Here is a 24,459-nt window from a genome sequence, read left to right as displayed (position 1 = left end):
TCTACTAAAACTAGATTTTTACAGGTTCTTCTATTTCCCGATGTTCTTAATCCCCCATATTTTGGGATTAATCTTCATAGAGTAGGCCTATATTGCTATTACAACAAAAAAAAAACATACTATCAAGAGAACAGTGCATTCAAAGGTAATTCAGCATCCTGAATAAGTGAAATGAGTTTAAGAACGAAACAAAATTATCTACCTATAAAATTGCATAGACGCAATTACTGTCTACATCAAAATACAAAAATGCTACTATGATCATAATATTACAGACTAGGGCATAATGATAAAAGTATGTAATGATAAATTCCAATATTATATATAATGTTACTATAACTTTATGCTTACGACAAAATATCATCTGAACTTCGTAATAACATTTAGAGTTTGATGTGGTATTTTAAAAATGTAAGTACCACACAGCACATAGCAGAAAGTTCTAAAGACTATTACAATACTTTACAATAGCCCAAAGAGTTCTGAACATTCTCGTCAATTTCCAACATATTTCATTTGGTCTAACAAAACCGAACTCCGAACTCCCCTTAAATTATAATAAAGAAAGTTAATTCATCGTATAGTGGTCATACTAACAGACTGTCCAGAATGAAACCAACGTAAAGAATGGAACAACATACTTGAACGGTTCAGAGCCATAGTGGCCCAAGCGCCATTTATTAAAAATGGAGAAAGCAAGGGTTAAAGTTAAGTGAATACCATAGTTTAATGAAGAGTGACATATCATTTAGTTTGAATGTGTATATTTTATATTACTTGTTATATGTTTCCATTGAATTAAGGTGATAACTTCATTTTAACCCTTGTTTTCTACGGTTTTAGTAAATGGCGCTTGGCCCACTATGGTTCTGAACCCTTCACATGTAACTCTCCAAATACTATTTACTTAAGGTATAAAATGAATGTCAAGTAGTTATTAAACGGAACTTCACACTAACCAAATTTTAAAATGCAATAATACTGGACAAGTAACCCTTTTCTTCTTATCATAAGTAGGAAAAAATTTACTTTCACACCACAAACAATGCACTGAAGGCATAATTATCTATATTATTTTTGTTCGTAAGAATGTGTAAACAACAATTATTGTAAATGGACGCTAGGGCTAGTGTTTAAAAGAACAGACGTATGTATGATTTTAAAACTACTTAAAAGTTATATAAATGATGTAATAAATCGCAATAATTCCCATAAAATGTAACTCTAGATAACAATTGTTACAATACAAGCTGTAGCTCAGTGCACGTAAAACAACTACAAAGAATGCGTGTCAACTTGACATTCGAAGGTCCCTCCTAACCATATCCTACAGTAACACTAGTCATATTGATTGCATTGTTACAATGTCTCTCACCTTTTTTCCGTCTTTTGTCCTTGCGTTTCCTCGGTTGAACATCACCTGACATTTTTTAGCGGATATAGGCCCGCAACGCGAGGTTTTTCCTCAGGAATTTTCGAATATTTGCCCTCCACTTCTTCTACTTCGTCATTTGGCCTGTCGTATTGTATTTCATGTAGCATGAGGCCGGTACCTACCAGGCCAAATCAAACAATAAACACTTTTATCACTTCCAATCTAATGTTGTACAACGCACAAAATTACTTTCGCTTTAACTAAATATAAGAAAATTAATTCCACACGGCTTTAAAATTGCAACATTCGTTATTGAAATTACTTAAAATCCATCCTTGTGTAAAAGAAAACAATCCTTTACTTGTGTCGCTAACCGGAAGAATGTAAATCATCTTCATTTAAAATATTATGGTAAACATTTTGTCGTTCCTGGAGAGTATTAAATATACATGATAAATTCTACACATATTTTTTTATATTTACGATAATACTTATTATTGTCATAGCTTAGATTTTACGATGAAATAAATTAAAGTACCAATTTCACTATTTATTCGCGCAAGTTGTCTTGAATTGTATATTACAAGCTCGCCAAGCGTGATTAATTAATTACTGTTTTCATATGCATTATTTAGACATATTTTACCAATTATACTAAGAAGTCTGTATTAAAACATATTTACACAACTATTTAATATGTATTTGAAAGAACTTGTAAGTTAAAGTAATATTTTTTTTCGGATTTGATCATCGAATTAAATAAATGGCAGTTGGCATCAATGCTCCTAAATTTCGTGTGGTTTCAGAACAAGTGTTGATTATTGTTGTGGATATGGTGTCAGGTGTTTTGGTACCGTGTATGGATGTATATTTTATATGATCACGGATCGGAAGTATTTCGTAAAAGTACACAATGCATGACTGAAAAGTGATATTTGAAGAAGTGCGGGGTCAGAAGTGAGGGCCAAATGACATGGGAATTTGTACGCGGCGACATTTTCTGTTGACAATATGCATATTGCAACTGGTGAGTTGTTGATTCAGAATTTAAATTAATTTCACTTCTCCAGAAAGTACAGAATAAAAATGTGCCTGATTTTTATTTTAATCATATAATAGGATTATAGCATTTAATTTCATTAACATACTAAAAATGATGTTGAAACTGAGTCAGTCCTTGTTCATGTTTAAGGAATGTGCTCTTCACAGTTGTATCAGCATTGGAATTTTATTAAAACCATTTTAGTTGCTAGTTTGTGTATGGAGCATGTACTGTATAATAAGCTCGACGATAAAATTGTTCTTCTTTAATTGCATCTCCGAATGTTTACCTATTGCAATTTACACTAAAGCATTTAATTGCAGGCTAGTAGGCCTACACAGGTGCTGCATTTCTGAAGTCTGATTAATGTAATATGTTACTAGTCAGCGATATATGCGCTAGAGGGGAAAAGGAACTGGCAACCTACCCCAATATCTCCTAGCTTAGTTGCCTTATGATTGATGTCTTATTGGTGTCACTTCTGAGGGTCAAACCCATCTTCTGACAGTTGACTGAACGACACTGATAAGTGCCTTTTCGTAAGCATGATGATGCGCATTCGACAAACGCAGACAAATCTGCTCTTTTTAGTATTATAAGATATAAATTGTCAGTGAGGAATCAGTATACTGAAATTTTCCCGAATTGTGTTAGCTGTAGCATCTTAAAGATATTTTGGTATTTTATTTGATGTTTGTAATATATTATAATAACATAACGCATTAATCTGTGTATATCTTGCGTTAGGTTAGGTTAGGGTTTGGTGTGTTCCTGTGTAGGTGTAGGTAGTTTCGGATAGTCTATTTTTCTTTGACCATCTTGTCATTTCCCAAAGATTCTGAACATTATGTACGCTAGACCTAGCCTACATTATAAGTACTAGCCTAATGTTTTTTTTTTAAATCGTCGTCCTTGCAAGTTCATAGTTTTTGCATTAGCAGTAACTTATTGATACTTGCACAAACGGAGACTTCTTACTCAATTTCTACTACGACAGTTTAAGTAGGCCTATTTAGGTATATTACAAAGCATAAGAGCTCCTTCTGGAAGGAGATGAAGTACACTTCAACCATAAAACGCCCACTTTAATGCAGCTCAAGAGAAAATGTACTTACAAACAAGTAGCAAAAAATTAATTCTTCCGTGCTTCATCGTCAATGATCTAGTTTTGGAAATTGAAAAAAACGGGTTGTCAGCATAGAGAGGCTACCATTACATTTCTTTGATAGTCTCTATAAATTAGAGTGGCCATAATTGCTTTAGCCAAAAGTGGGACACGTGTCATTACCCTCCCACCTCCAGAAATCTTTCAGAAGTTTATTGTAGAACACATCCACAATATTATGGAATTAAATAGCTTTGCAATAAAACAGAATTATGTTATGAAAAAATGTATGTAGGTACAATAAGCAATATGTCATGAACAAATTATAATATAGGCTATACACAGAGCATTCCTATCCAGACTGGTCCCAGATAGTTATGTTCTGTCAGCTTATATAATAGTATTGTGGAGTGCCTGTCCCGAGAAAACTAAGTGGTAGAGGGTGGTGTGGCACTGATTTACATTGGGAAGTGTGGACGAACCTTTCCATATACTGGCATGTGACTGCTATCTGCCAACAAATTTCAGTAGGTAAAGGCTGTAATCAATTTAATAATAAAGTTTTTGCGCAGATATTTTGCACGTTGAAGTGTATATACCCTTTTTAGGCCCATAATATTAGTCAAGCAAAGGTACAGACCGATTATTTAGTCCTGACGCTCAGCGACGCGAAAGAGGGTAAGTAATAAGAGTAGTGGTGGGAGCTCCGGAGTAGAGATAAGGGCGAGCGGTCGGTAAAGGAATGCAGTACAGCTTAATTGTACTAGAAACATACCGCTCTACCACACGCATGACATCCGATCTCTTTGAAGACAAGCGAGTGACTAACCCAAACACCCCTTGCCATAACCAAATGGACTCGCCTGACCTCTGACCCAGGCACACATGTCCGGCGACTGTCAGGACTAAATAATTGTATTGTAACAGTCTGTTGAATGATCCTTAGTTCTGCTGTATGATATGATTGAGAGTAAGTAACTGCAAAAGGCATATGATAGAATCCTTTAGTCAGCCAGTTAATAGAGTCAGACATGAGACACAACAGTTGTGAGGAGTCCATTGCATATTCTCGTGTTCTTATTTTGTGTCCAAAATAACGCTCATAAACTTTGTTTAATGAAAGCAATAATATTATGTCTCTGTCCTTTAAGAGTTGTTACTACAGATGTAACAGGAATTACTGGATGTTGTGTAGGTCGTTCATTATCTCGTGAAACCAAATGTATGTGTGCACCATAGCACATAGTAAGAACCTTATGGTGGGGGTAAGCAAACTAGCTACATCTGCAAGTGGAAGTGTGAAGTGTAGCGAGAGAGGAAACTTTTCAGTCCACTTCTTCTTGACCTCTGGTCATATAGCAATCACTCGCTTATGAACATACAATTTTTATATATACATAGATAGACATTTTTACTTTGTTTGCACACATACATTTTAAAGTTTATTTTACATCTCTTATAACTTATTTATTTCCCTCATTGGTTTTATCTTACTTTCCAAAGTTATGTCCCTAAGGCTTTTATTATCTGTTCATTTGTAATTCTTAATATTTTGGCTAAAATAATTTCATTACTAAAATTTGACCATTCCCTTTTCATAAAACTGCGTTCACTCCAATCTGTCTCGACACATGTTAATAATATATGCTTTATAGTTTCATTTCGCCACATAATATGCATCTGTCATTTTCTATATTACCTCTAAAACCTCTCAATTTCCACACTCCCAACCTAATCCATGCTAAACCAATTCTATCATATATCGTTATATATGGTTCTTGACTCCATACAGTTTTAACTTTCATGCACAGGTAGGTTTCACGAGATACTGACTGGCATATACACAATTTCGAGGAATATTTCACCTTATCAATCACACACTATGTCCTTATTACTCAATTTTATACTGTATATTAGTCTCTTCAAAATAATGAGTTATTACTTTAGAAATCGTACATAATGTAGACTATTTCATGTTGGATAGTTTGAATTCAACTGAAAATTGAGAAATAAATAAGCGCAGCCATGTGAGGAATGAAATTATTTATTGTGAATTCTGATTCATAGCAACAAGAATCTAAAATTAAAAGCCAAGTTTTAAACCAGTTTTACTGGTAATTATTTTCTTGCCACTAGCATAACTATTAAATGCCGGTATAATACATGCCAATACACAAAAAAAAAAAATGAAACCAAGAAAGTGGTGGATAACAGAAAGATTGTCACTTCATTTTGGAATCGGCAGATAAAACTATACAGAAGAAACAACAAAAATTATACATAGCCTGTTTAACAAAATCTGTTTCGACCACTGTTGTTATAACAGAGGATTACAGCCTAATTAAAATTAGCTATCATAGACAGTCACTAGTATAGTTTAAATTATACTTCCAACATAATATTGGGCATATTAGTAAAGAGAAAATTTTCATACCTGGTAGTGCCATACATCGAACCTATATCCTTGTATTCAAGTTGTTTGCTTTGTGGCATCAACATACCCACCTCTTTTTTCTGTGTAGGTGTGTGCGTGCGCGGTTTTTTATTATTTTTTAGGACCTACTTATTTCTTTATAGACATTACTCTAATTTCGTTATAGGTAACAATGTGTTGACATTTCATGTACTGGAAACAGAATAACATGATATGAAGTCAACATGATTTTGTATAAAATTGAAAATACAGTAGGCCTACAGTTACTTCAAATTTATTTCTTCCTCCTCTCTGTTTAAACTTTTCATTTGGATACTAATGTAATAATAACTAATAGCTACAGACTGAAACATCTTGAATTGTACTCCTTTTAACACAAATTGTTTCATGAACCCATATATCGTTTTTGAACTGTGCATAATTGGTGTTGGTTATGTTATGACAACGATGATACACCTCAAATTAGCTGAGATTTTTTATTGAACTGTTTGTATAAGAATAGGTAACACACGATAAGATTTTCTGAGGCTACATTTAATTTTAAATCATAAAGTTTTGTAATTCAGTAAGTGATCTGGCTGTAAGAATTATAAGAAGAGAGTTCAGGTGTTTTTGCAGACTATGCATGCACCATCTTCTGTTTGACCCTGCTGTGGGAGAGTTCACACACTTCCACCTCAGTTCCCCTACTCCTTTCTCAAGGTTAATTACTTTTGTTTCTCACAACTGTCTGAAAAGTTGTACTGTTGTCTTTGTTTACCTTATGTTAATTATCCGTCTTTGTCTACGTGAATCCAGTAATAGGTTTACATTTTGAGACATTCTCATGCACCTGTGCTTACAGTAGGCCTATGTTGAACTTAATGGTCATTTAAGTACAACACATTTTCTATTTTTACTCTACACTTTGAACATAAAATGAGTGTCACGAAATTGGCACATACTTTCTTATTATGCAGTTACATGTTCCACAGCAATTGAGTTCCTTTATCATGTTGTATGATACTGCAATTTATCGTTTATTTTCTTAAACTGTTAGCCTATTGGAAAAAGGCATAATTACATAAATGAAATCACTTAATGTCCACTCAAATAAGAAGATGAACTTTTGTCTTCTGGATTGTATTTGTAGAAGGTACATACGAAAAGAGAGTAGGAAAGAAGTGGAGGGAGAAGGAAAACAAGAAGGGTACAAAAATCAAAATTTTATCAGAGACATTTATGACTCCATTTGTTATGTTAAATACTTAAGAAAGGAGCTATTTACAATAGTCTTGGTTAAATGTTTCTTCAAATGTGGCAGTAATAACTAATTGACTAATCCTAATGTAGCAATGCATCAAATCAGTAATCAGACAAAATGATCAATAGGTTAATTTCAATCTTAGTAAAAATATTATTTATTGTTACTTTCCATATAATTCTGTGTTCTAAAATAGTCACTGTAATTCTACAGAGAAAAGTAAGTTCGAAATATAGAATAAATATTTAGTTCAGATATATAGTAGACCCTCGATTTAACGGACTAATAGGAGCTAAGGGGTGTCCATTACATCCGAAAATCCGTTAAATCCCGAATTTTTTAAAGGGTAATATTTTATAATACAACCTTAAAATTTTAACACTACAGTACAGTACAATGTATTACTATTTTAATATGAAACACTATATGGTATTAGGGTCCGATTATAAATATAGTACAGTAATAAAAAAATGTCCCGCACTGTAGCGTCGTGGTCTAAGGCATGCTGCCTATAGTAGGGAGCAGGAATATTGGCAGATGGAGGTATACCCCTTCATACTAACCCAACCCACATTCCACCCCTACTTTAGCTGTAAACATTCTTCGAAGGGTCTCTTCCGAAACATCTTCCACTCCTCGCTATGTAACCTAAAGTCTGTAACATCGAAATAGTGTTTATATATAAACACTGTCTGTGTGTCAGTATTTAGTGTAATTTCTATGCGCAGCATTATAATTATTTCATTAAACAACAGCATATGTGAACACTTCATTTGTTATCATACAAACTACTGTTATACAATATGCGACATGATTTTATAACTGCTATACTGATATCGAATAGCATTCGTATTTTGAGGTGAATGAACTAAGAAAATCAGTTGAATTCATATCTTCCAAGTTCGACAGTCTTAGAGAGGAATTGGCGCACACAAGACATGAACTCAACTCCACGCAGGAGGAGATGAAGAGGCTAGTGTAAGAAAATGACCATCTCAAACAGAAAGTGAGTGATCTGCAGCAGTACACACGCAGAGACAATATAATGCTATTTGGAGTTCCGGAGATCGATGAACAATCAACTTATGAAGTCATTGACCAAATATCGGAAGTCATAGGCGGTAGTGAATTGGTGCAACATGATGTAAGCGTAGCACATCGCATACCATCCAGGCCAGGAAAGACGCGTCCTATTGTCATCCGCTTCACAAAGAGTAGAAGTCGTGATGAATGGCTCCAGCTGTTCAGAAATGAGGCCAAAAATAATGGCAGCGGTCCTGGGATTGCGACAAAGAAAGTCAACAGGGACCTTCCCGCAGGAAGAATCACAGCAGGTGACCAACTGACAGCAGTGACCAGAGACCTTTTGAACAAAACAAGGGAATAACAACAACAACAACACAATGGTTTTTAACGATTTACTTCACTGCAATGAGTATATTGCCAATATACTACCAGATCTTAAAATATTTCACTTAAACGTATAGTGACCTAATTCCTGTTTTCCTCATTCTCTTAATAACCAGAATTTCAATCATATTACGAAAATTTTAATTTGTTGTATTAATTAAAGTTTTTTTAAGTATTCGTAAACACTATAAATAATTCCTTTCGCTTGGCTCTGCGTATCCGCTCCCTTTCCAGACATGTTGCTCAACTAGGCACAGAAGCAATTCCACTGTTAGTATTGAAAATTACTGTTTGAATATGTACAGACAACAGCTACGATGACTACTCTCTCAATACACAATGATTGGCTTGCAAGCAACTACGCCTGAACGCATCGACACACTGCCAGTCGTCATCCCAATGGACAGGTCAGAAGAGAGGGTATGGTATGTGCAAAAATGTGCTAAGTACGACCCGCCAATATCTTTGCTCCCTACTATAGGACTCGCGTTACGGAATGCGCACTGGTTCGAGTCCTGATGGGGGAAGAAATTTTCTCATGAAATTTTGGCCAGTGTATGGGACCGGTGTCCACTCAGCATCATGATGCACTTGAGGAGCTACGATAGTAGCGAAAATTCTGTTCTGCAAACCAGCTGTAACGGCTGGGAGGATCATCGTGCTAACCACACGATACCTTCATTCTGGTTGGATGATCGTCCACCTCTGCTTCGGCGTGTGGACGTGAGGCCAGCAGCTGGTCGGTCTTGGCCCTTCATGGGCTGTAGCACCACTGATTTACTTTTAATAAAAAAATACTTCACAGATCGTTTTAGTAATTGAAAAACCCTTTCTGTTAGTCACTGGTAGTCCAAAAGAATATGTAAGCAATTATTTACTGGTAGAATGTTGCTGTGAACTAGTAGGCTGAATGAAGAAACCATCGATCTTCAGTTGCTTTCCAATTGCATGCTGTTTCTTTATTACTAACGATCAAAACTGCCTAAAATAATCTCTAGAAATAGGGATTTTAAAATATGTCCGTTAAATCGAGGGTCTACTGTAATTGTACATATTGTTCCATGATACAGTAGCCCATGGAGGGTCAAGGATATCCAGCCGACTGCTGGCCTCACGCCCACATGCTTCAGGACATGTGAACAGTCATTCAACCAGTGTGGAAGTAACATATATTCAACACAATGATCTTTTCCTCAGCCAGTATAGTTGGGATATGAAATCTGATTTTACTACTTACTGTAGCTCCCCAAATTCCTTACGATACTGAGTGGACTCCAGTTTCATATACTGATCGAAATTTCATGAGAGAATTCCTTTTCTATACTTGGTCAATTCTTCCTATTGTTCTGGTTGATATGTAGGCCTACATCTAAATTATCAGGCAATACATCTCACTTGACAATATGTGTCAGAGGAAGAACAATTGTTTGTATACATCTGAAGTCTGATTAATGCAATATGTAGCTAATAGACGATGTATGCAATGGAGGGGGAAAGGAACTGGCCATCCTACTCCATTTTCTCCTGGCCTAGTTGTCTCATAAGTGGTGCCATATTGATATCACTTGTGAAGTTCAGACCTGTCTTTGGACAGTTGACTAAACAACAACAACAGTAAAACATGAATTGTGGAGTTGCAGTATGTGGCAGTATTCTTTTCTACGCCTTAGTTATGTTTCGTCATTATTATTATTAAATTATTATTATTATTATTATTATTATTATTATTATTATTATTTATACCCAGCAAAATATGTCTCAATAACAAATTTTAGAAAGAGTGAACAACTTTAACTACCTTGGATATTTGTTATCATTTACACATGACCTTGACATACAAAATAAAGTTATCAAATTTATAAAAACATTATGCACAATAAATTCAGTTTTGAAACCATCATTAATTCAGAGGAATACACGAATCAAAATTTATAAAACTCTTGTCCAACCAGTTTTATCTTACGGATGCAAGGCTTGAACCATGAAAACACTTGACTCCTCAAGAGTAAGTGCTGCCAAGATGAAGTTCAGGCATGAGTCACAAAATGGGACCACAAAAGAAATGATGATATCCTGAAAGAACTCACAACCGAACCATTATTACAATTCGTAAAAAAAAAAAAAAAAAAAAAAAAAAAAAAAAAAAAAAAAAAAAAATTGGAAAAATCATGTCAGAAGGATGAATAGAACACACATTCCGAAACAAATCCTGCAGCACGCTCCTCGTGGAAGAAGATCTGTTGGTTGCCCGGCTAAGAGATGGTCTGATGTGAGACCGTAACAGACCACCTGGTCTAATACATGTTTTGGATTATTATTATTATTATTCATTCAGTTTATTAACATTTTACCATTAAGGTTTGCATATAAGACACTCTTTCAAGTTATTAATACAGTGTGTTACAATTGTTGTTACAGATTTCAACGGTGGAACGCCAGGTGTTTGATTTTCTTGGTTATATGTGGGCCCCCATCCTCGCTAACTTCTTCCATATAATATTTGTCATATTTGGCTTCTTTGGAGCTTTCCAGTATCGACCTAAGTATATAATTACAGTAAGTCACACATTACCATTACTTATTAATCATATTGAAAGATAAAATGTACAGTTTTTGTTAGTCCTATTTTGAAGTAAATAGATTTACGATATGCTTATCTGAGTATAAGTTTGAACAATTTAAAAGAAACTTGTGTCGACATTTGACCTTTGTTTTGTTGATACAATAGCAGTTGCCTAAGAGTTCTGTAATTTGAACAAAGGAATATGTAACCTAATTAACTTGAATTGAAAGCATAAGTATGGAATTAAAATTCTTTGGAATCTTTAAACAGGGATTAATTTTAAACAATTTTTAGAGGTGGTAGTAGATTTTCGCAATCACGATAAATACGAAATATGCCCAAATGCTGTGAAAATAAGTATTTTTATACTTAAAAGCATGTTAAGTATATTATTGTAATTTTTTAATCTGTGATAAAATGCGAAATTGAGTACAAAATGCTAAATGAGAATGCAATTACACTTTGTAAGACATTTTTGTCTTTCTGTAAAAAAAAAAAATCAGGATCTATCTAAGGGTCCTGCCACACAGACATCCTTGCATTTTTCTTTAAATAGTTCTGTCACTTCTCTTTGTTATTATATGTACCATTGTCTCAAGTTTTCAACTAATTTATCATCATTGTTTGGTACACTCTTTTAACACTTGTATAATCACTCATTAGCAATAACGTCTATACTGTGTTAATATTATAAAAATACCTGGGTGACTACTTTCGAGGTATTTTTATAATATTAACACAGTATAGGATATGCTACAATTAAAGTAAATAGCATATGTGAATAGAATGGAGGAAAACAGAGGTCTCTATCAAGTTTTTTATTAATCAACTGCAGGGGAAGAGAGAGAGAATGTGTGTATTTTTCTTGTTTGTGTGTATGTGCATGCGTGTGTGCGTGCTTGTGTGCGCGCATCTCCACATTGAACACCAGTGTCACTTAAGAAGATCGGGTATGCTACTGGAGCTAAATGACAGCTGTGAGCAGTATGGGATGAAGATAAATGCGAATGAAACGAAGGCCATGGTCATAGGGAGAAAAATAATGAAGGCAAACTTGCGAATTCTAAATGAGGCAGTAGAGCAAGTGGACAGCTTCAAATACTTGGAATATCCTACTATAACCAGTAACATGAGCTGCTGCCAGTAAGTCAAAAGGAGGATAGCAATGGCAAAGGAAGCTTTTAATAGAAAAAGGAACATCTTCTGCGGACCTCTGTAAAAGAATTAAGGAAGAGATTAGTGAAGTGCTTTGTATGGAGTGCGGCATTGTATGGGGCAGAAACATGGATATTACGACGAAGTGAATAGAAGCATTTGAAATGTGGATATGGAGAAGAATGGAATGTGTGAAGTGGACAGACAGAATAAGAAATGAAGCTGGATTGGAAAGAGTGGATGAAGCTGATGAGGAAGAGGAAAAGAAATTGGTTGGGTCACTGATTGAGAAGAAATTGCCTACTGAAGGATGCACTGGAAGGAATAGTGAACGGAAAAAGAGTTTGAGGCAGAAGAAGATATCAGATGATAGACAACATTATGGTATATGGATCATATGAGGAGACAGAGGGGAAGGCAGAGAATAGGAACGATTGGAGAATGCTGGATTTGCAGTGAAAGACCTGTTCTTGGGCAGAACACTGAATGAATGAAAACACAGTATAGAAGTTGTTGTTAATCAGTGGTAATCTATCTTGTGCTGGTGGTAAAATATTGGCTGTCTAAGTCTTTACGTCCAGTATTCACTCACAAAGAAACTGTATGTGATAGAGGGTCATTGTGATTGAATAACAAGATGGGCCAGGATAAAATCACCATTAAGCAACGAGCAGATGATTATAAAAGTGAGCATTGTTATTTTAGTGATTCTAATATTTTGTGTAATTGTGTTGGGTTGGCTTGGGAGTAAAAAGATGCATTAGACTATAGAAACATATAAAGTGTAAATCAGCGTATATGATCAAAAGAAAAGCCATAGAAGAACAATGTGGGGTCAGGTGGCAGGCTGCTTTCTCGAAAACAAAGAAAAGAAGTCTTGTGTTGAAAAGAATGAGTATTTCTTAATGTTCACAATTTCATTGTAATTTTTATATGTTCTTTTGTTTATTTATTATTTTCAAGAAAATACACCTGTTAAGACACTGATGCCATAAAAAATGTTCCATCCCAAAATGCTGTAATATGATGAATTCCAACATTAAATGTGCTATAAAATGTTAAATTTGATTTTAAAGTGTTAAATTTTAGTTCCAAGTTACTAATCTACCATCGCTAATAATTTTAAATAATATATTCATATTCATTTTGTTCAGTTTAATCCTATCATTACATCAGAAGTGAAAAGGATTTCTGCATTTGAGAGCATTGTTAAATAAAATAATATATAATTAAATAATCTATTTTCGTTGTATTAAAATTAACAGGTCACCCAAATGAAATAACGAAGTTAATTCTTGCTCTGATTTTCTATTGTGATTCCAGTATACAGTGTGGGGAGTATTGTGGCTTGGCTGGAATGTCTTTGTAATATGCTTCTACCTGAGTGTTGGCATCTTGGACAAAGTAAGTATTGTTAAAATTGAATAATGGAATCTGTAATTAACACTTTTTACACATAAACATACTTCTATTTTGGAATTATTATCTACAGATAAGAAAAATTCTTCAAACTTTAATTCGTACTCAGCAACAATACACATAAAACACAAAATGTCTTCCCCCCCCCCCTCCCCACTGTTATTTATACTCGCTTTAACATCTTTGGTCATATCGCGAGTTAATCTTTTGGGTGAAATCCGAAGGCCTGTGTACTATTGTTGAGACTAGTTCCATTGTTGTGAACTAGATGGCGACTGTATATATGTATTACTAATTTGTTATGAGTATGATTTCGGTGATGAATGAGGCCAGTGATTGTGGCCCGAATTTCCTGGCATTTGCCTTATGGTTGAGGGAAAACCCTGAAAAACCTCAACTAGGAAATTCAACCCGATCGGGAATCGAACCTGGTCCCTCTGCATAAGAGACCAGCATGCTGACCCCTACACCACAGAGGTAGTCAAAATGTCTTGTGGACAAGGGTCATGACAATAACTCCAACTGAATACAATATATAGACATAGCATAGAACGAAACAGTGCTATCAATTAAGTATAAATATCTGTTTTCTGATAGACAAAGCATGTATTGTCCAATACTAGCCACTGTCCCATACTATCCTAATCTGAATACATTTTACATGCTTACTTGCTTAGTTACTTACTTATGGCTTTTAAGGAACCTGAAGGTTCATTGCTGCCCTCACATAAGCCCGCCATTGGTCCCTATCCTGTGCAAGATTAATCCAGTCTCTGTCATCATATCCCACCTTCCTCAAATCCATCTTAATATTATCCTCGCATCTACGTCTTGGCCTCCCCAAAGTTCTTTTTCCCTCAGGTCTCCCAACTAACACACTATATGCATTTCTGGATTCGTCCATATGTGCTACATGTCCTGCTCATCTCAAACATCTGGATTTAATGTTCCTAATTATGGCAGGTGAAGAATACAATGCGTGCAGTTCTGCGTTGTGTAACTTTCTCCATTCTCCTGTAACTTCAGCCCTCTTAGCTTCAAATATTTTCCTAAGAATTTTATTCTCAAACACCCTTAATCTCTGTTCCTCAAAATGAGAATCCAAGTCTCACAACCATACAGAACAACCAGTAATGTAACTGTTTTATAAATTCTAATTTTCAGATTTTTTGAGAGCAGACTAGATGACAAAAGCTTCTCAATTGAATAATAACAGGCATTTTCCATATTTATTCTGCGTTTAATTTCCTATCGGGTGTCATATTTGTCACTGTTGCTCCAAGATATTTTAATTTTTCCACCTCTTCAAAGGATAAATCTCCAATTTTTATATTTCCATTTCATACAATATTCTGGTCACGAGACATAATCATACACTTTGTCTTTTCGGAATTTACTTGCAAACCTATCGCATTACCTGCTTCAAGTAAAATTTCCGTCATTTTACGAGCTTGTAGTAGATAAATTAAGGAAGCCCCAGATTCATAACATTGTACAAATACAAAATAGAGTATTTACAGAATCAAGAATTCAGGTTATCACTTAAAAGCAACCTTTCAGTGTGAGTGCAATTTTATGAAAAATATGAATGTATGTTCCTTTCTTTCTTTCTTTCTTTCTTTCTTTCTTTCTTTCTTTCTTTCTTTCTTCTTTCTTTCCTTCTTTCTTTCTTTCTTTCATGAAACGAACAGAGAAATATAATAAATGAATATCTGATTTATTGTTGTTTTAATAGGATAGTGATATATTAAATCTTGGAACGGGGAGTATCAGTTGGTGGGAGGTGAATGGAGCTGGTTGTAAGCCAGTATATCCTACAAACCTCACAGCAGCTGAAGATCCAGATCCATTTCGTCCTTTGAGGCCTGAACACGTAACAGGCTGCTTCTTAGACTACCAGTATGTTGAAGTCCTCCATGCAGCCTTGCAGTGTCTCTTGGCAGTGAGTTATCTTTTTCTAACTTTTTCGCGTATTGTCAACTTTCCATATTCACTTGACTTCTAAATTTAATTCTTATAGCTTTATACCTTCCATGTTTTCGTAAAAATTATATTGTTATTTGTAATATTCCTAATATTAGGTTTGTTTGTACAGCAGTTTCCGACAGTTTGGAACTGGCATGAGCATGCATACTTGGAATTTATGAGCAGAAAAGTCGATGTGTGCATGCTCATGACAGTTGCAAACTATCTGAAACTACTTACGAACAACCGTATTATTTTTAATGATAGCCACAATGCTTATGCAACACCATTAGCTAAATGTTTTAATTATTTACTAGTTTATTTTGTTTATGTATACGTGTGTTTTATATTTACAGTGTAATATAAATCATCTGCTATCTTATTAACCAGTGAGTGATTTATCATATTTTTTTCCTCAAGTATATTTCTTTCTCGTTGACAGAAATCAGTTACATCCCTAAGAAGCCAACAGCAATAGTGTACAATATAGTGTTACAGGTTGTACAATAAATTTATAGGGCTGCCACCAAGAAGAAAGCCTCCCCTTAGAAACATATCGTAATTAAACTTCAGGGTTCCTAGTGATTGCAATGTAATAGGAACTATAAGTTTACTTCAAACTGTCAAATAAATTACGAACTGTCTTGCTCAGAACAAATTGTGTGTGTGTGTGTGGGGAGGAAGGGGGGGGGGGGGAGGAAGCTTGTAGTGTTAACCATCGAAAGTAAAAATATGAAAATAGTACTACACATATTTCAATGAGGTGAAATTATGATGTTTCATATCAGAATATGAAGTGGCATGAGAATCAGGATAAAAACGAAACTGAATGAAGTACGTATATGTGCAGAGAAAAATAACCTCATTCTTCATGAAAGCATGAACAATGGGATTTAGCATATAGGGAAATTTTGTTAATGATATAAGTAAGCTGATGAACCATGATTTTATCACATTTTTGTTTATCCAGTATACTTCCATGTAGTATCCATATACAATAGTTGAATTTTAGTGGAATTTTCTAAATATTGTATTGTGCACTTTGTGTATAAAAATTGAATATGGCACAAATAATTAAATTTTTTCAATTAAATGTTCACTTCAACTTCATTACAATAGATAATCTGTGTTATACTGTATATATTTATTGATTAATTAAACTGTGTCTGTTTTTTTAAGAATCATCTAAAACAGTTCTTATACTACTGTATATTGACGTAAAATGTTTGAATTACTTTATTATTTTATAGGTCTTGGGCAGTATGGGCGGCATTTCTGTGAGTCATGTGTTCCTTGAAGAAGATGACAGTTGTAAGTATTTCCAGTAGACACAATTAAATCAGTGGATTAGCATCATCACAACCCTGATGTTTTCAAGCACATGCGGACTTCAAGGGTGTCATTTGTTTTGAAATTGTTGCCATAACATATTGTTATTGGCATATGTTATTCATGTGAAGTTCTCAAAACAATTACTTAAGGGTTAACCAGAAACTGTATTTCTAAACATATCCAAAATAATTACTACTTGTGATGCAGGTAAACAAATGCACGTGTCACAGTTAATTGTGATTGGTTGCCAGCTGAGCTCAGTGCTCAGAGCTTGTCAGATATGTGCAAGTACAATTTATTCTTCAACTAAAAGCTACAAAAGTAATAATGATAATGGTCATCAACAACAATTCGTGAGTTAAGCCATTGACTTGTTCCGATTTCATAGTTTTCTGTTAAGAGAGTTGTGTCCGTTGCTTTCTTGGCCTGCCAATACTTCTACCTCTTGGTTTAAAATTTCATATTATTTTTCATATACGGTAGTCTGTCATTCTTTTAACATGTTTTCTCTGTATTTTTTATTTATTTTTTCTGTTAATTTAAAAATTTTCAGTTCAGTCATAATATCTTCATTTTAATTTTTATCTAAAAGACTATCCTGCAGTACTTCCTAAAAATTTCATTTCAGGTACTTCTATAATTTTTTCTTCTTTTTTTTTTGTTATAGTCCAAAATTCTCATCCAAATAGTAGTGTAGGAACAGCCATCATCTTATAAAATTTTAATTTAGCTTATCTTCTGACGGCCCTATTCAATCCAAAACCTATTGTACTCTGCTTATCGGTCAAAACCTCAACAAAATGAAATTATCTTCTAGCATTTTTCAGTGATTTCTTTATAGTGTCATACATATATAATTATGTTTATTAATTTTATTAAGGATGTCTTCATTTTTTAAATAAATATAGTTGATAGTTAAGATAGGTAAAATAATTGACTTATTCAGTAGTCTTTCTTTCTAAAATGATTTTAGCTCTTACAGTATTTGGTCCATTAAAAGCTAAAACTTAGGTTTATTCTGTGAATATATTCAGACTATACCATTTAATTATATTATTTAATTTACAAGGGCTTTCTGTAAACTGTCTTTTGAGCTAGATATGAGGACCTGAACATCTGCAAAGAGTAGTGCATCTAAAAGTCTGTTTTCTATTTTAAAATGTGAGTCTAATTTTGTCTGCCATTTATATCATCGTCAATGTATACATTAAATAGTGACAATGAAAGGGGGACACCTATGTTATACTCTTTTATTTATAATTGTTTTTGCATTCTTTTTTTTTTTTTTTTCATTCCAGTTTCTACTACTATCTTATTTTTTTTACATATAGACTTATTGCGGTTATTAAATGTTGTGGTACTCCATTCTGTGTTATAATGTTCCATAAAAGCTTTTAAAAATGTACAAATATTGCCATAAAAATTGGTATATCATACTCTTCTATATTTTTCAATTATTTCATTAATAGTAAATATACAGTCTGAACAGGACCTGCTTTTCCTGAATCCGTTTTGAGCTTCTGAAATTATATTTTCCATTATCACGTTAAAACAGGTTTTCAAGATAGCTGCGTAAATTTTATAGCAATATTTAAAAAACTTATTTCTCTATGGTTTTTATAGTTTTGAAAATCACCTTTCTTATAAATAGGATATATTTTTGCTATTCTCCATTTCTTGGTAATTTGGTCATACTTCCAACACACCATATATTTAGTAGATCTAAAAGTCGATGTTGTAATGGAATTTTTTTTCTCCAAATTGTTTATGATGGGTATTAATTCTTCAAAACAGATTATTCTACAGTTTCATGTAAACCTACATTTTCCACTAAAAGTTACAAAAGTACCTAATAATGATAATGCTAATAATAATAATAATAATAATAATAATAATAATAATAATAATAATAATAATAATAAAGAAAGAAGAAAACCTCTATCTGCTGTATATGATAGTATTATGTGAAAACAGAGTAGTCACATTCACTGTGCGGTTTTGCATACATAAGCTATCATATAACTCACTTTTTAGCTAATGTTGGTATTGTATTCTCGAGTTTCTATGTCATGTATGTGAATTTTATCATACTGATACGCGCGAAAATTCTTTGTCACTTGTTGGCAATCCGACATGAAACCATCACATGCTTTAGATAGAGTAAGAAGAGAGGGAACTTCTGCGAGATTTTTCAAGATATGTTGAGAATTTTCAGATAAACTCATTGTTATTGCTATTGACATTCAGTGTGTAATAAGCTGGGGTAGGCAATAAATGACTTACAGTTCTTTTATTATATCTCTGTTGGTGAGTGACCAGTAAAGTGGCTTATCTTGGTTGTGGGCATCAGAGCATTGCAAAGTTCTGCCATCTCTCTTCCCCCTCACTGCAAATTGTGACATTGCACAGAGGCAGAGATATAATCAAAGATCTGTACAAGAAATTAATGGCTTTATTAGAATGGTAATTCATCCATATATTCTAGTAGCGTGCTTGAAAGTAATTAACTCAAGAGGTACTATGTAACACTAAATTGATAAATCATAAGGAAATACTGTATAAGAATAATAGATGCTTATGTTGATGTTGAAGGCAGTACTAATTTTGGATAGAAAATAGCTTGTCAGATATGATGAAGCACTTACAAATGGGAAACATTTTAATGTAGATAAAATTTGTTCATCATACATTGAGACAGAAATGTTGAACTTATGGAACTCTCTTATTGTCTTGTGTGTTACTGGAAACATCAGTTTCTCCCCATCCCACTTGGTTGTGATTGCCGTTTTGAGAATTGAACCTCTCCCTCCTTTCTTACGTCAGTTCAGGACCAACTTCGGTTATGTTTAAATTATTAGTCACACAGCCTTGCAAATGCACTTGACTGTATGTGCACCACCTGCACAGTCCTGAAGCTCTCAAATAAACAGTGGAATTTCTTTGTTGCACTCTGACATTTCAACTGTATCTAACTTCAAAATTACGAAATAGAAAATAATTTGGCTCCTTTTCAGGGCATTGATGTTTGTACATTGTGACTGTATTGTCTTTCATAGAGGCATGGTATGTACATATTCTACAGCACGGAAGTCTCACCATGTACTGTACTAGCTTATTGTTAGATTCAGAAAGCTGAACATAGGCTTACTTTATATTTTAACAGGAGTTTCAAAATTCTCAGAGGCATATTTGTTATTGCCTTTTAAGAAGTGTAGAAAAGAATATTTCACTGCTTATTAACATTTAGGGTGAAAAATGGTTGAAGACTTTAACTATATTTATTTCAGTTGATTTCATTGGTGGATTTGACCCACAGATGGTTTGGTAAGTCCTGCATTTTGTCACTTGCACACATGGTTGTTCTTTATATTTCAGATGTTTGTGAAGTCTTGTATCACTTTATACTTAATTTTTTATTTTGACATGCTCAGTTACTGATTACAGTCTTTATTAGTCTTGCTTGTATTGAGTCTTAATTTCCTTGCTTATGTAATAGACACAGCCTGAGATTTCAGAAACATTAAAGAATCACTTTCATGTAGTTGCCAGTAGTTAGTTGTTCATGCTTGTTGATTTATATTCTGTGGTAATATTGATTTAGTTCCATGCCCTATCTGTATCAGTTCTGATATGTTGAGAAACAAATCTATCTTATAGTGTAATGTTAGATATTATTTATCGCCACTTTGTTATGTGCATCGGACTGACATTTGGTGTATTATATGATATTGGACAAGTAGCAAAAATAAATAAATAAAAACTGACATTGAAGATAAATAGTCTGCTGACAGTATAAGTAAATCATGGTTATCCATAATTAAAAATTCGGTGCCACAGCCACCTAGACAACAAGCAGTGTCAAGGTTCCTTTTAATTACTAAACATAATTATTTGGCTGCCCACCTGCACAGAATATCTGTTTACTAGACTCCAGTTTGTGTTTGTGTGAAGAGGAAAATTCTATTATGAATGGAGATCATTTGACAAAATTATCTATTTTTAATTATCTCTTGTATGGGTAACTGTCATTAAATTATATTTAATCTAAATGACAAAGCTTTCTATGATTAATTATTATTAATTATATGTTATATATCAAGTATACTCTATTCTATTGGACAACCTTTAAGTTAAATGCAGTTACCCGAATATTTTATTATTACCTGGCTTTCATACACTTGATCTGTTTCTAAAAGGAAAGACTTCGCACTAGGGTCTTGTTTACTTTAGCAAGGTTTCCCAACATTCACTAGTTGGTGAATTAAATCTCAAAAGCTGCTTGTGACTGCAAATAGAGAAGACATTGATTCTCTCAGGTACATGATTATAAATATTATAATCCACTCAAATTTGAAACACTTAAAGAAGTTAATGATTGTACGTCATCGTCTTTTATGTTGTAAAATAGTTGATTTAAATATTGCTCTTAAATATGAATTTAGATCGAAATTGTGAAGTACCCAAGTGAGTAAAATTTTTAATATAAAAACAAATGCTAAACTTAGATCTTATGGAATACTTGTAAATCACTTTTACATTCATTGGGGCTTGTATCAAATCAAAGTAAATGTATAGATTGTTGATGATGAATGAAAGTAGATTGGATTCACAAACAAAAATTCCAGTTTTATTAATTAAAGACTGGTGTGGAGCAAATTATATTGCTTTCTGCACTGCGTTACCATGTGGTAACACTAGGTTAAAATGGGTTAATATGAAAACAAATGCTAAACTTAGATCTTATGGAATACTTGTACATCACTTTTACATTCATTGGGGCTTGTATCAAATCAAAGTAAATGTATAGATTGTTGTTGATGAATGAAAGTAGATTGGATTCACAAACAAAAATTCCAGTTTTATTAATTAAAGACGGGTGTGGAGCAAGCTATATTGCTTTCTGCACTGCGTTATGATATGGTAACACTAGGTTAAAATGGATTAATATGAAAACAAGTGCTAAACTTAGATCTTATGGAATACTTGTACATCACTTTTACATTCATTGGGGCTTGTATCAAATCAAAGTAAATGTATAGATTGTTGTTGATGAATGAAAGTAGAGTACATTTTCAGAATTTTCTAAGATTTGTACTGTTCTCTGTAGATAAGTATTTTCCCAGTCAGTATAATATCTTGGTAAATTCACTCTTTTAATATTGCCACAGAAATCATAAATTGTATGCAAGTTTGATCTATTTGAGAATGCGAAACTCTCTTCTGCCAAATGCAGTGCTTAAATTATGCTCTTCACTATCTTTGTTTCTTATGTAATGTTGATAATTAGAAATTTTATATTTATTAATATCTTTTGAAACATTCCTAGGCTTTTATCTACAGGTTCCCTCAGATATTATTTGCTCATAATTTATATATATATATTTATTTTTTTTTCCCAAAACTTCTTGGCCTACTTTGCTTTCTTCTCTCTTTATTTTTACATTTATTTCTTTACAGTTGATTTTCTGGATGGTTTTGAGGCGAAAACCCCTCAGCACTTGGCCTTGCGCCCCATGTACGTACGCAGCTATTCACCTGTTCCCTCTCAGCATGCCAGACACCATTATTCCCCACCTTCCCATTCCTTGACCCAAACAAGTAGCAGTAAACCGAAAGCAGTGCCTCTGCGACTGAGGGGTACTGATAGAATACGTCTGTATAACTCAGACACTGCTATGAACACGTGGGACTCTGGTTACACTGAGAAGCATCTTGTCGCACCACACAAACAGAAGGAATCCCGCCCCAAGTCCTTGTACACTCCAAGACAAAATTCGGAGTATATTTAACTGGCTTTGCATGGACTTGTCTAATTTGTGTGTTGTGTGTACTATTTCTTAACTTTAAGAAGATATTAATTTACTATTTCTATTGTCAGGATTGTGAATATACTCTTTATGTCGTTACTTTATTTTATTTAATGTTTATATCGATAGTGTAAATAAAAACATTCATTAAGAAATTCTCCCAACTTAAGCTCTAAAATCTAGAGAAATATTTTGTCAGACTCCTTTATAATCTATGTTACATTTCTTTTCTCCAGTGCCATATTTGCTGAAATAGCTAAATTATGTGTCCATCTAATTTTTAAGTTCAGATCCGTAGATAGAGCAAATCGAGTTATCAGTAATTTTATTAGTAAAATTATTCTGCAAGAAAATAATTGATTTGCAATATAAAATAAGGCGCATTTTAATTAATACATTACCTTTATGCGGCTGGAGTAACAAGAAAATAAACCACAATTTAAGGTCACAATTGTAGTAAGCTTTTATCAGAAACAAGTTCGTATGTAAATAATTTTATGATTACATAAAAATTAAAAATGAAATCTCCCAGAAATTATGCGATATTTCTCATATGTGTACGAGTATTGATACAACTACGCAAGTACTATGAAAGAGATGTTTGGTAAACTTAAATACTCTGTCCTTTTGAGCCAACTAACTTGGTTTGTTCAGTTAGTGTAAGAACATTTCCTTTCTTACCACAAACTTGGTAGTGCTTTCTCCCACAAATTAAATAACATTGCAGTTTTATGTATGAAGGCAGCTTTTTTTGTCTGTCTTCTCTGAGTGACATTTCAGAGACTTAAGATGAAATTTATCACTAAATCTTCAGGATATCCATGTCCCATTTGGAAAGTATGATTATGTAATTAAAACTGGCATTACCTTTTTTTATGGAAAGCATTTGTTTATTTCCCATAATATACCCTTTCAGTAAGAAATGAATGATTGCATATTAGAAACAATTATGAATAAGTGCATAGAACGCCAGAGAATGGATTATGCTCTCAGTTTGTAAGTGGATATCGTCATTACGCCTCCAAAATCCGCTATGTGTTTTTTTGGAAAGATTTTGCAGGACAAAGGAAAAAGCATTGCCACTTATAATTCCCTTGATTTTCAAAGCTACTTTCGATATAATTTCAATCATTACAAGTAAAATTATGAAATTATACCGAAAGTATCATTGAAAATGAAGGGAATTAAAAGTGACAATACTTCTTTCTTTGTCCTGCAAAATCTAAAAACACATAGCGGCTTTTGCAGGCGCAGCGACAATATGTTGAAAATTTCCTTCTAACAACAGTAATTGATTTTGTTGTTTAAGAATACTTAGAGATGTAGAACTTCAGTAATTGAATACATTTCAACAAGACTAAGTACTAAGTAAACTTCGTTAATCCAAGTTGTGACTACGAAGATACTAGTTGTTGCACTTATTGAAACTACTGACCTGACTTACTTCAAAATTGAGAGATAATTCTGTAAAATATCAGAGACCTCCTTTAAAGTAAATCCATTTCCATCTTGCTATAATATACTCCATATAATTTGTAATGTCCATAATCTTTAAACAGAAGTGTGTTGTGCAGAAAAGAAAGGCAACATTAAGAATAGTTTTTACGTG

The 24,459-nt window shown here is 33.6% G+C and overlaps 2 protein-coding genes across 7 annotated transcripts in view; one reads left to right on the top strand and one right to left on the bottom strand.

Annotated features, from left to right (window-relative positions):
- The window catches only part of Asph (Aspartyl beta-hydroxylase), a 61,359-nt gene extending 59,790 nt beyond the window's left edge, over window positions 1-1,569 (bottom strand). For 3 of the 6 annotated variants that reach the window (XM_069822019.1, XM_069822022.1, XM_069822021.1), the window contains exon 1: window positions 1,376-1,556. In XM_069822019.1, the coding sequence (XP_069678120.1) occupies window positions 1,376-1,427 (52 nt within the window). In that variant the 5' untranslated portion in view covers window positions 1,428-1,556. Of the gene's footprint in view, window positions 1-1,375 lie in introns of all 6 variants that reach the window. The other 3 variants (XM_069822024.1, XM_069822023.1, XM_069822025.1) reach the window with 3 other exon arrangements.
- Window positions 1,570-1,948: 379 nt separating this feature from the next.
- The window catches only part of NKAIN (Sodium/potassium-transporting ATPase subunit beta-1-interacting protein), a 39,668-nt gene continuing 17,157 nt past the window's right edge, over window positions 1,949-24,459 (top strand). Inside the window, exons 1-5 of the mRNA XM_069822026.1 lie at window positions 1,949-2,402; window positions 11,028-11,165; window positions 13,651-13,731; window positions 15,482-15,688; window positions 16,962-17,022. Coding sequence (XP_069678127.1) covers window positions 2,349-2,402; window positions 11,028-11,165; window positions 13,651-13,731; window positions 15,482-15,688; window positions 16,962-17,022 — 541 coding nt within the window. The 5' untranslated portion in view covers window positions 1,949-2,348. The remainder of the gene's footprint in view (window positions 2,403-11,027; window positions 11,166-13,650; window positions 13,732-15,481; window positions 15,689-16,961; window positions 17,023-24,459) is intronic.

This window comes from Periplaneta americana, chromosome 3 (assembly GCF_040183065.1).
Source record: "Periplaneta americana isolate PAMFEO1 chromosome 3, P.americana_PAMFEO1_priV1, whole genome shotgun sequence".
NCBI lineage: Eukaryota > Metazoa > Arthropoda > Insecta > Blattodea > Blattidae > Periplaneta > Periplaneta americana.
Note: the sequence above shows the minus strand (reverse complement) of the source record. Positions and strands in the feature narration are given on the sequence as shown.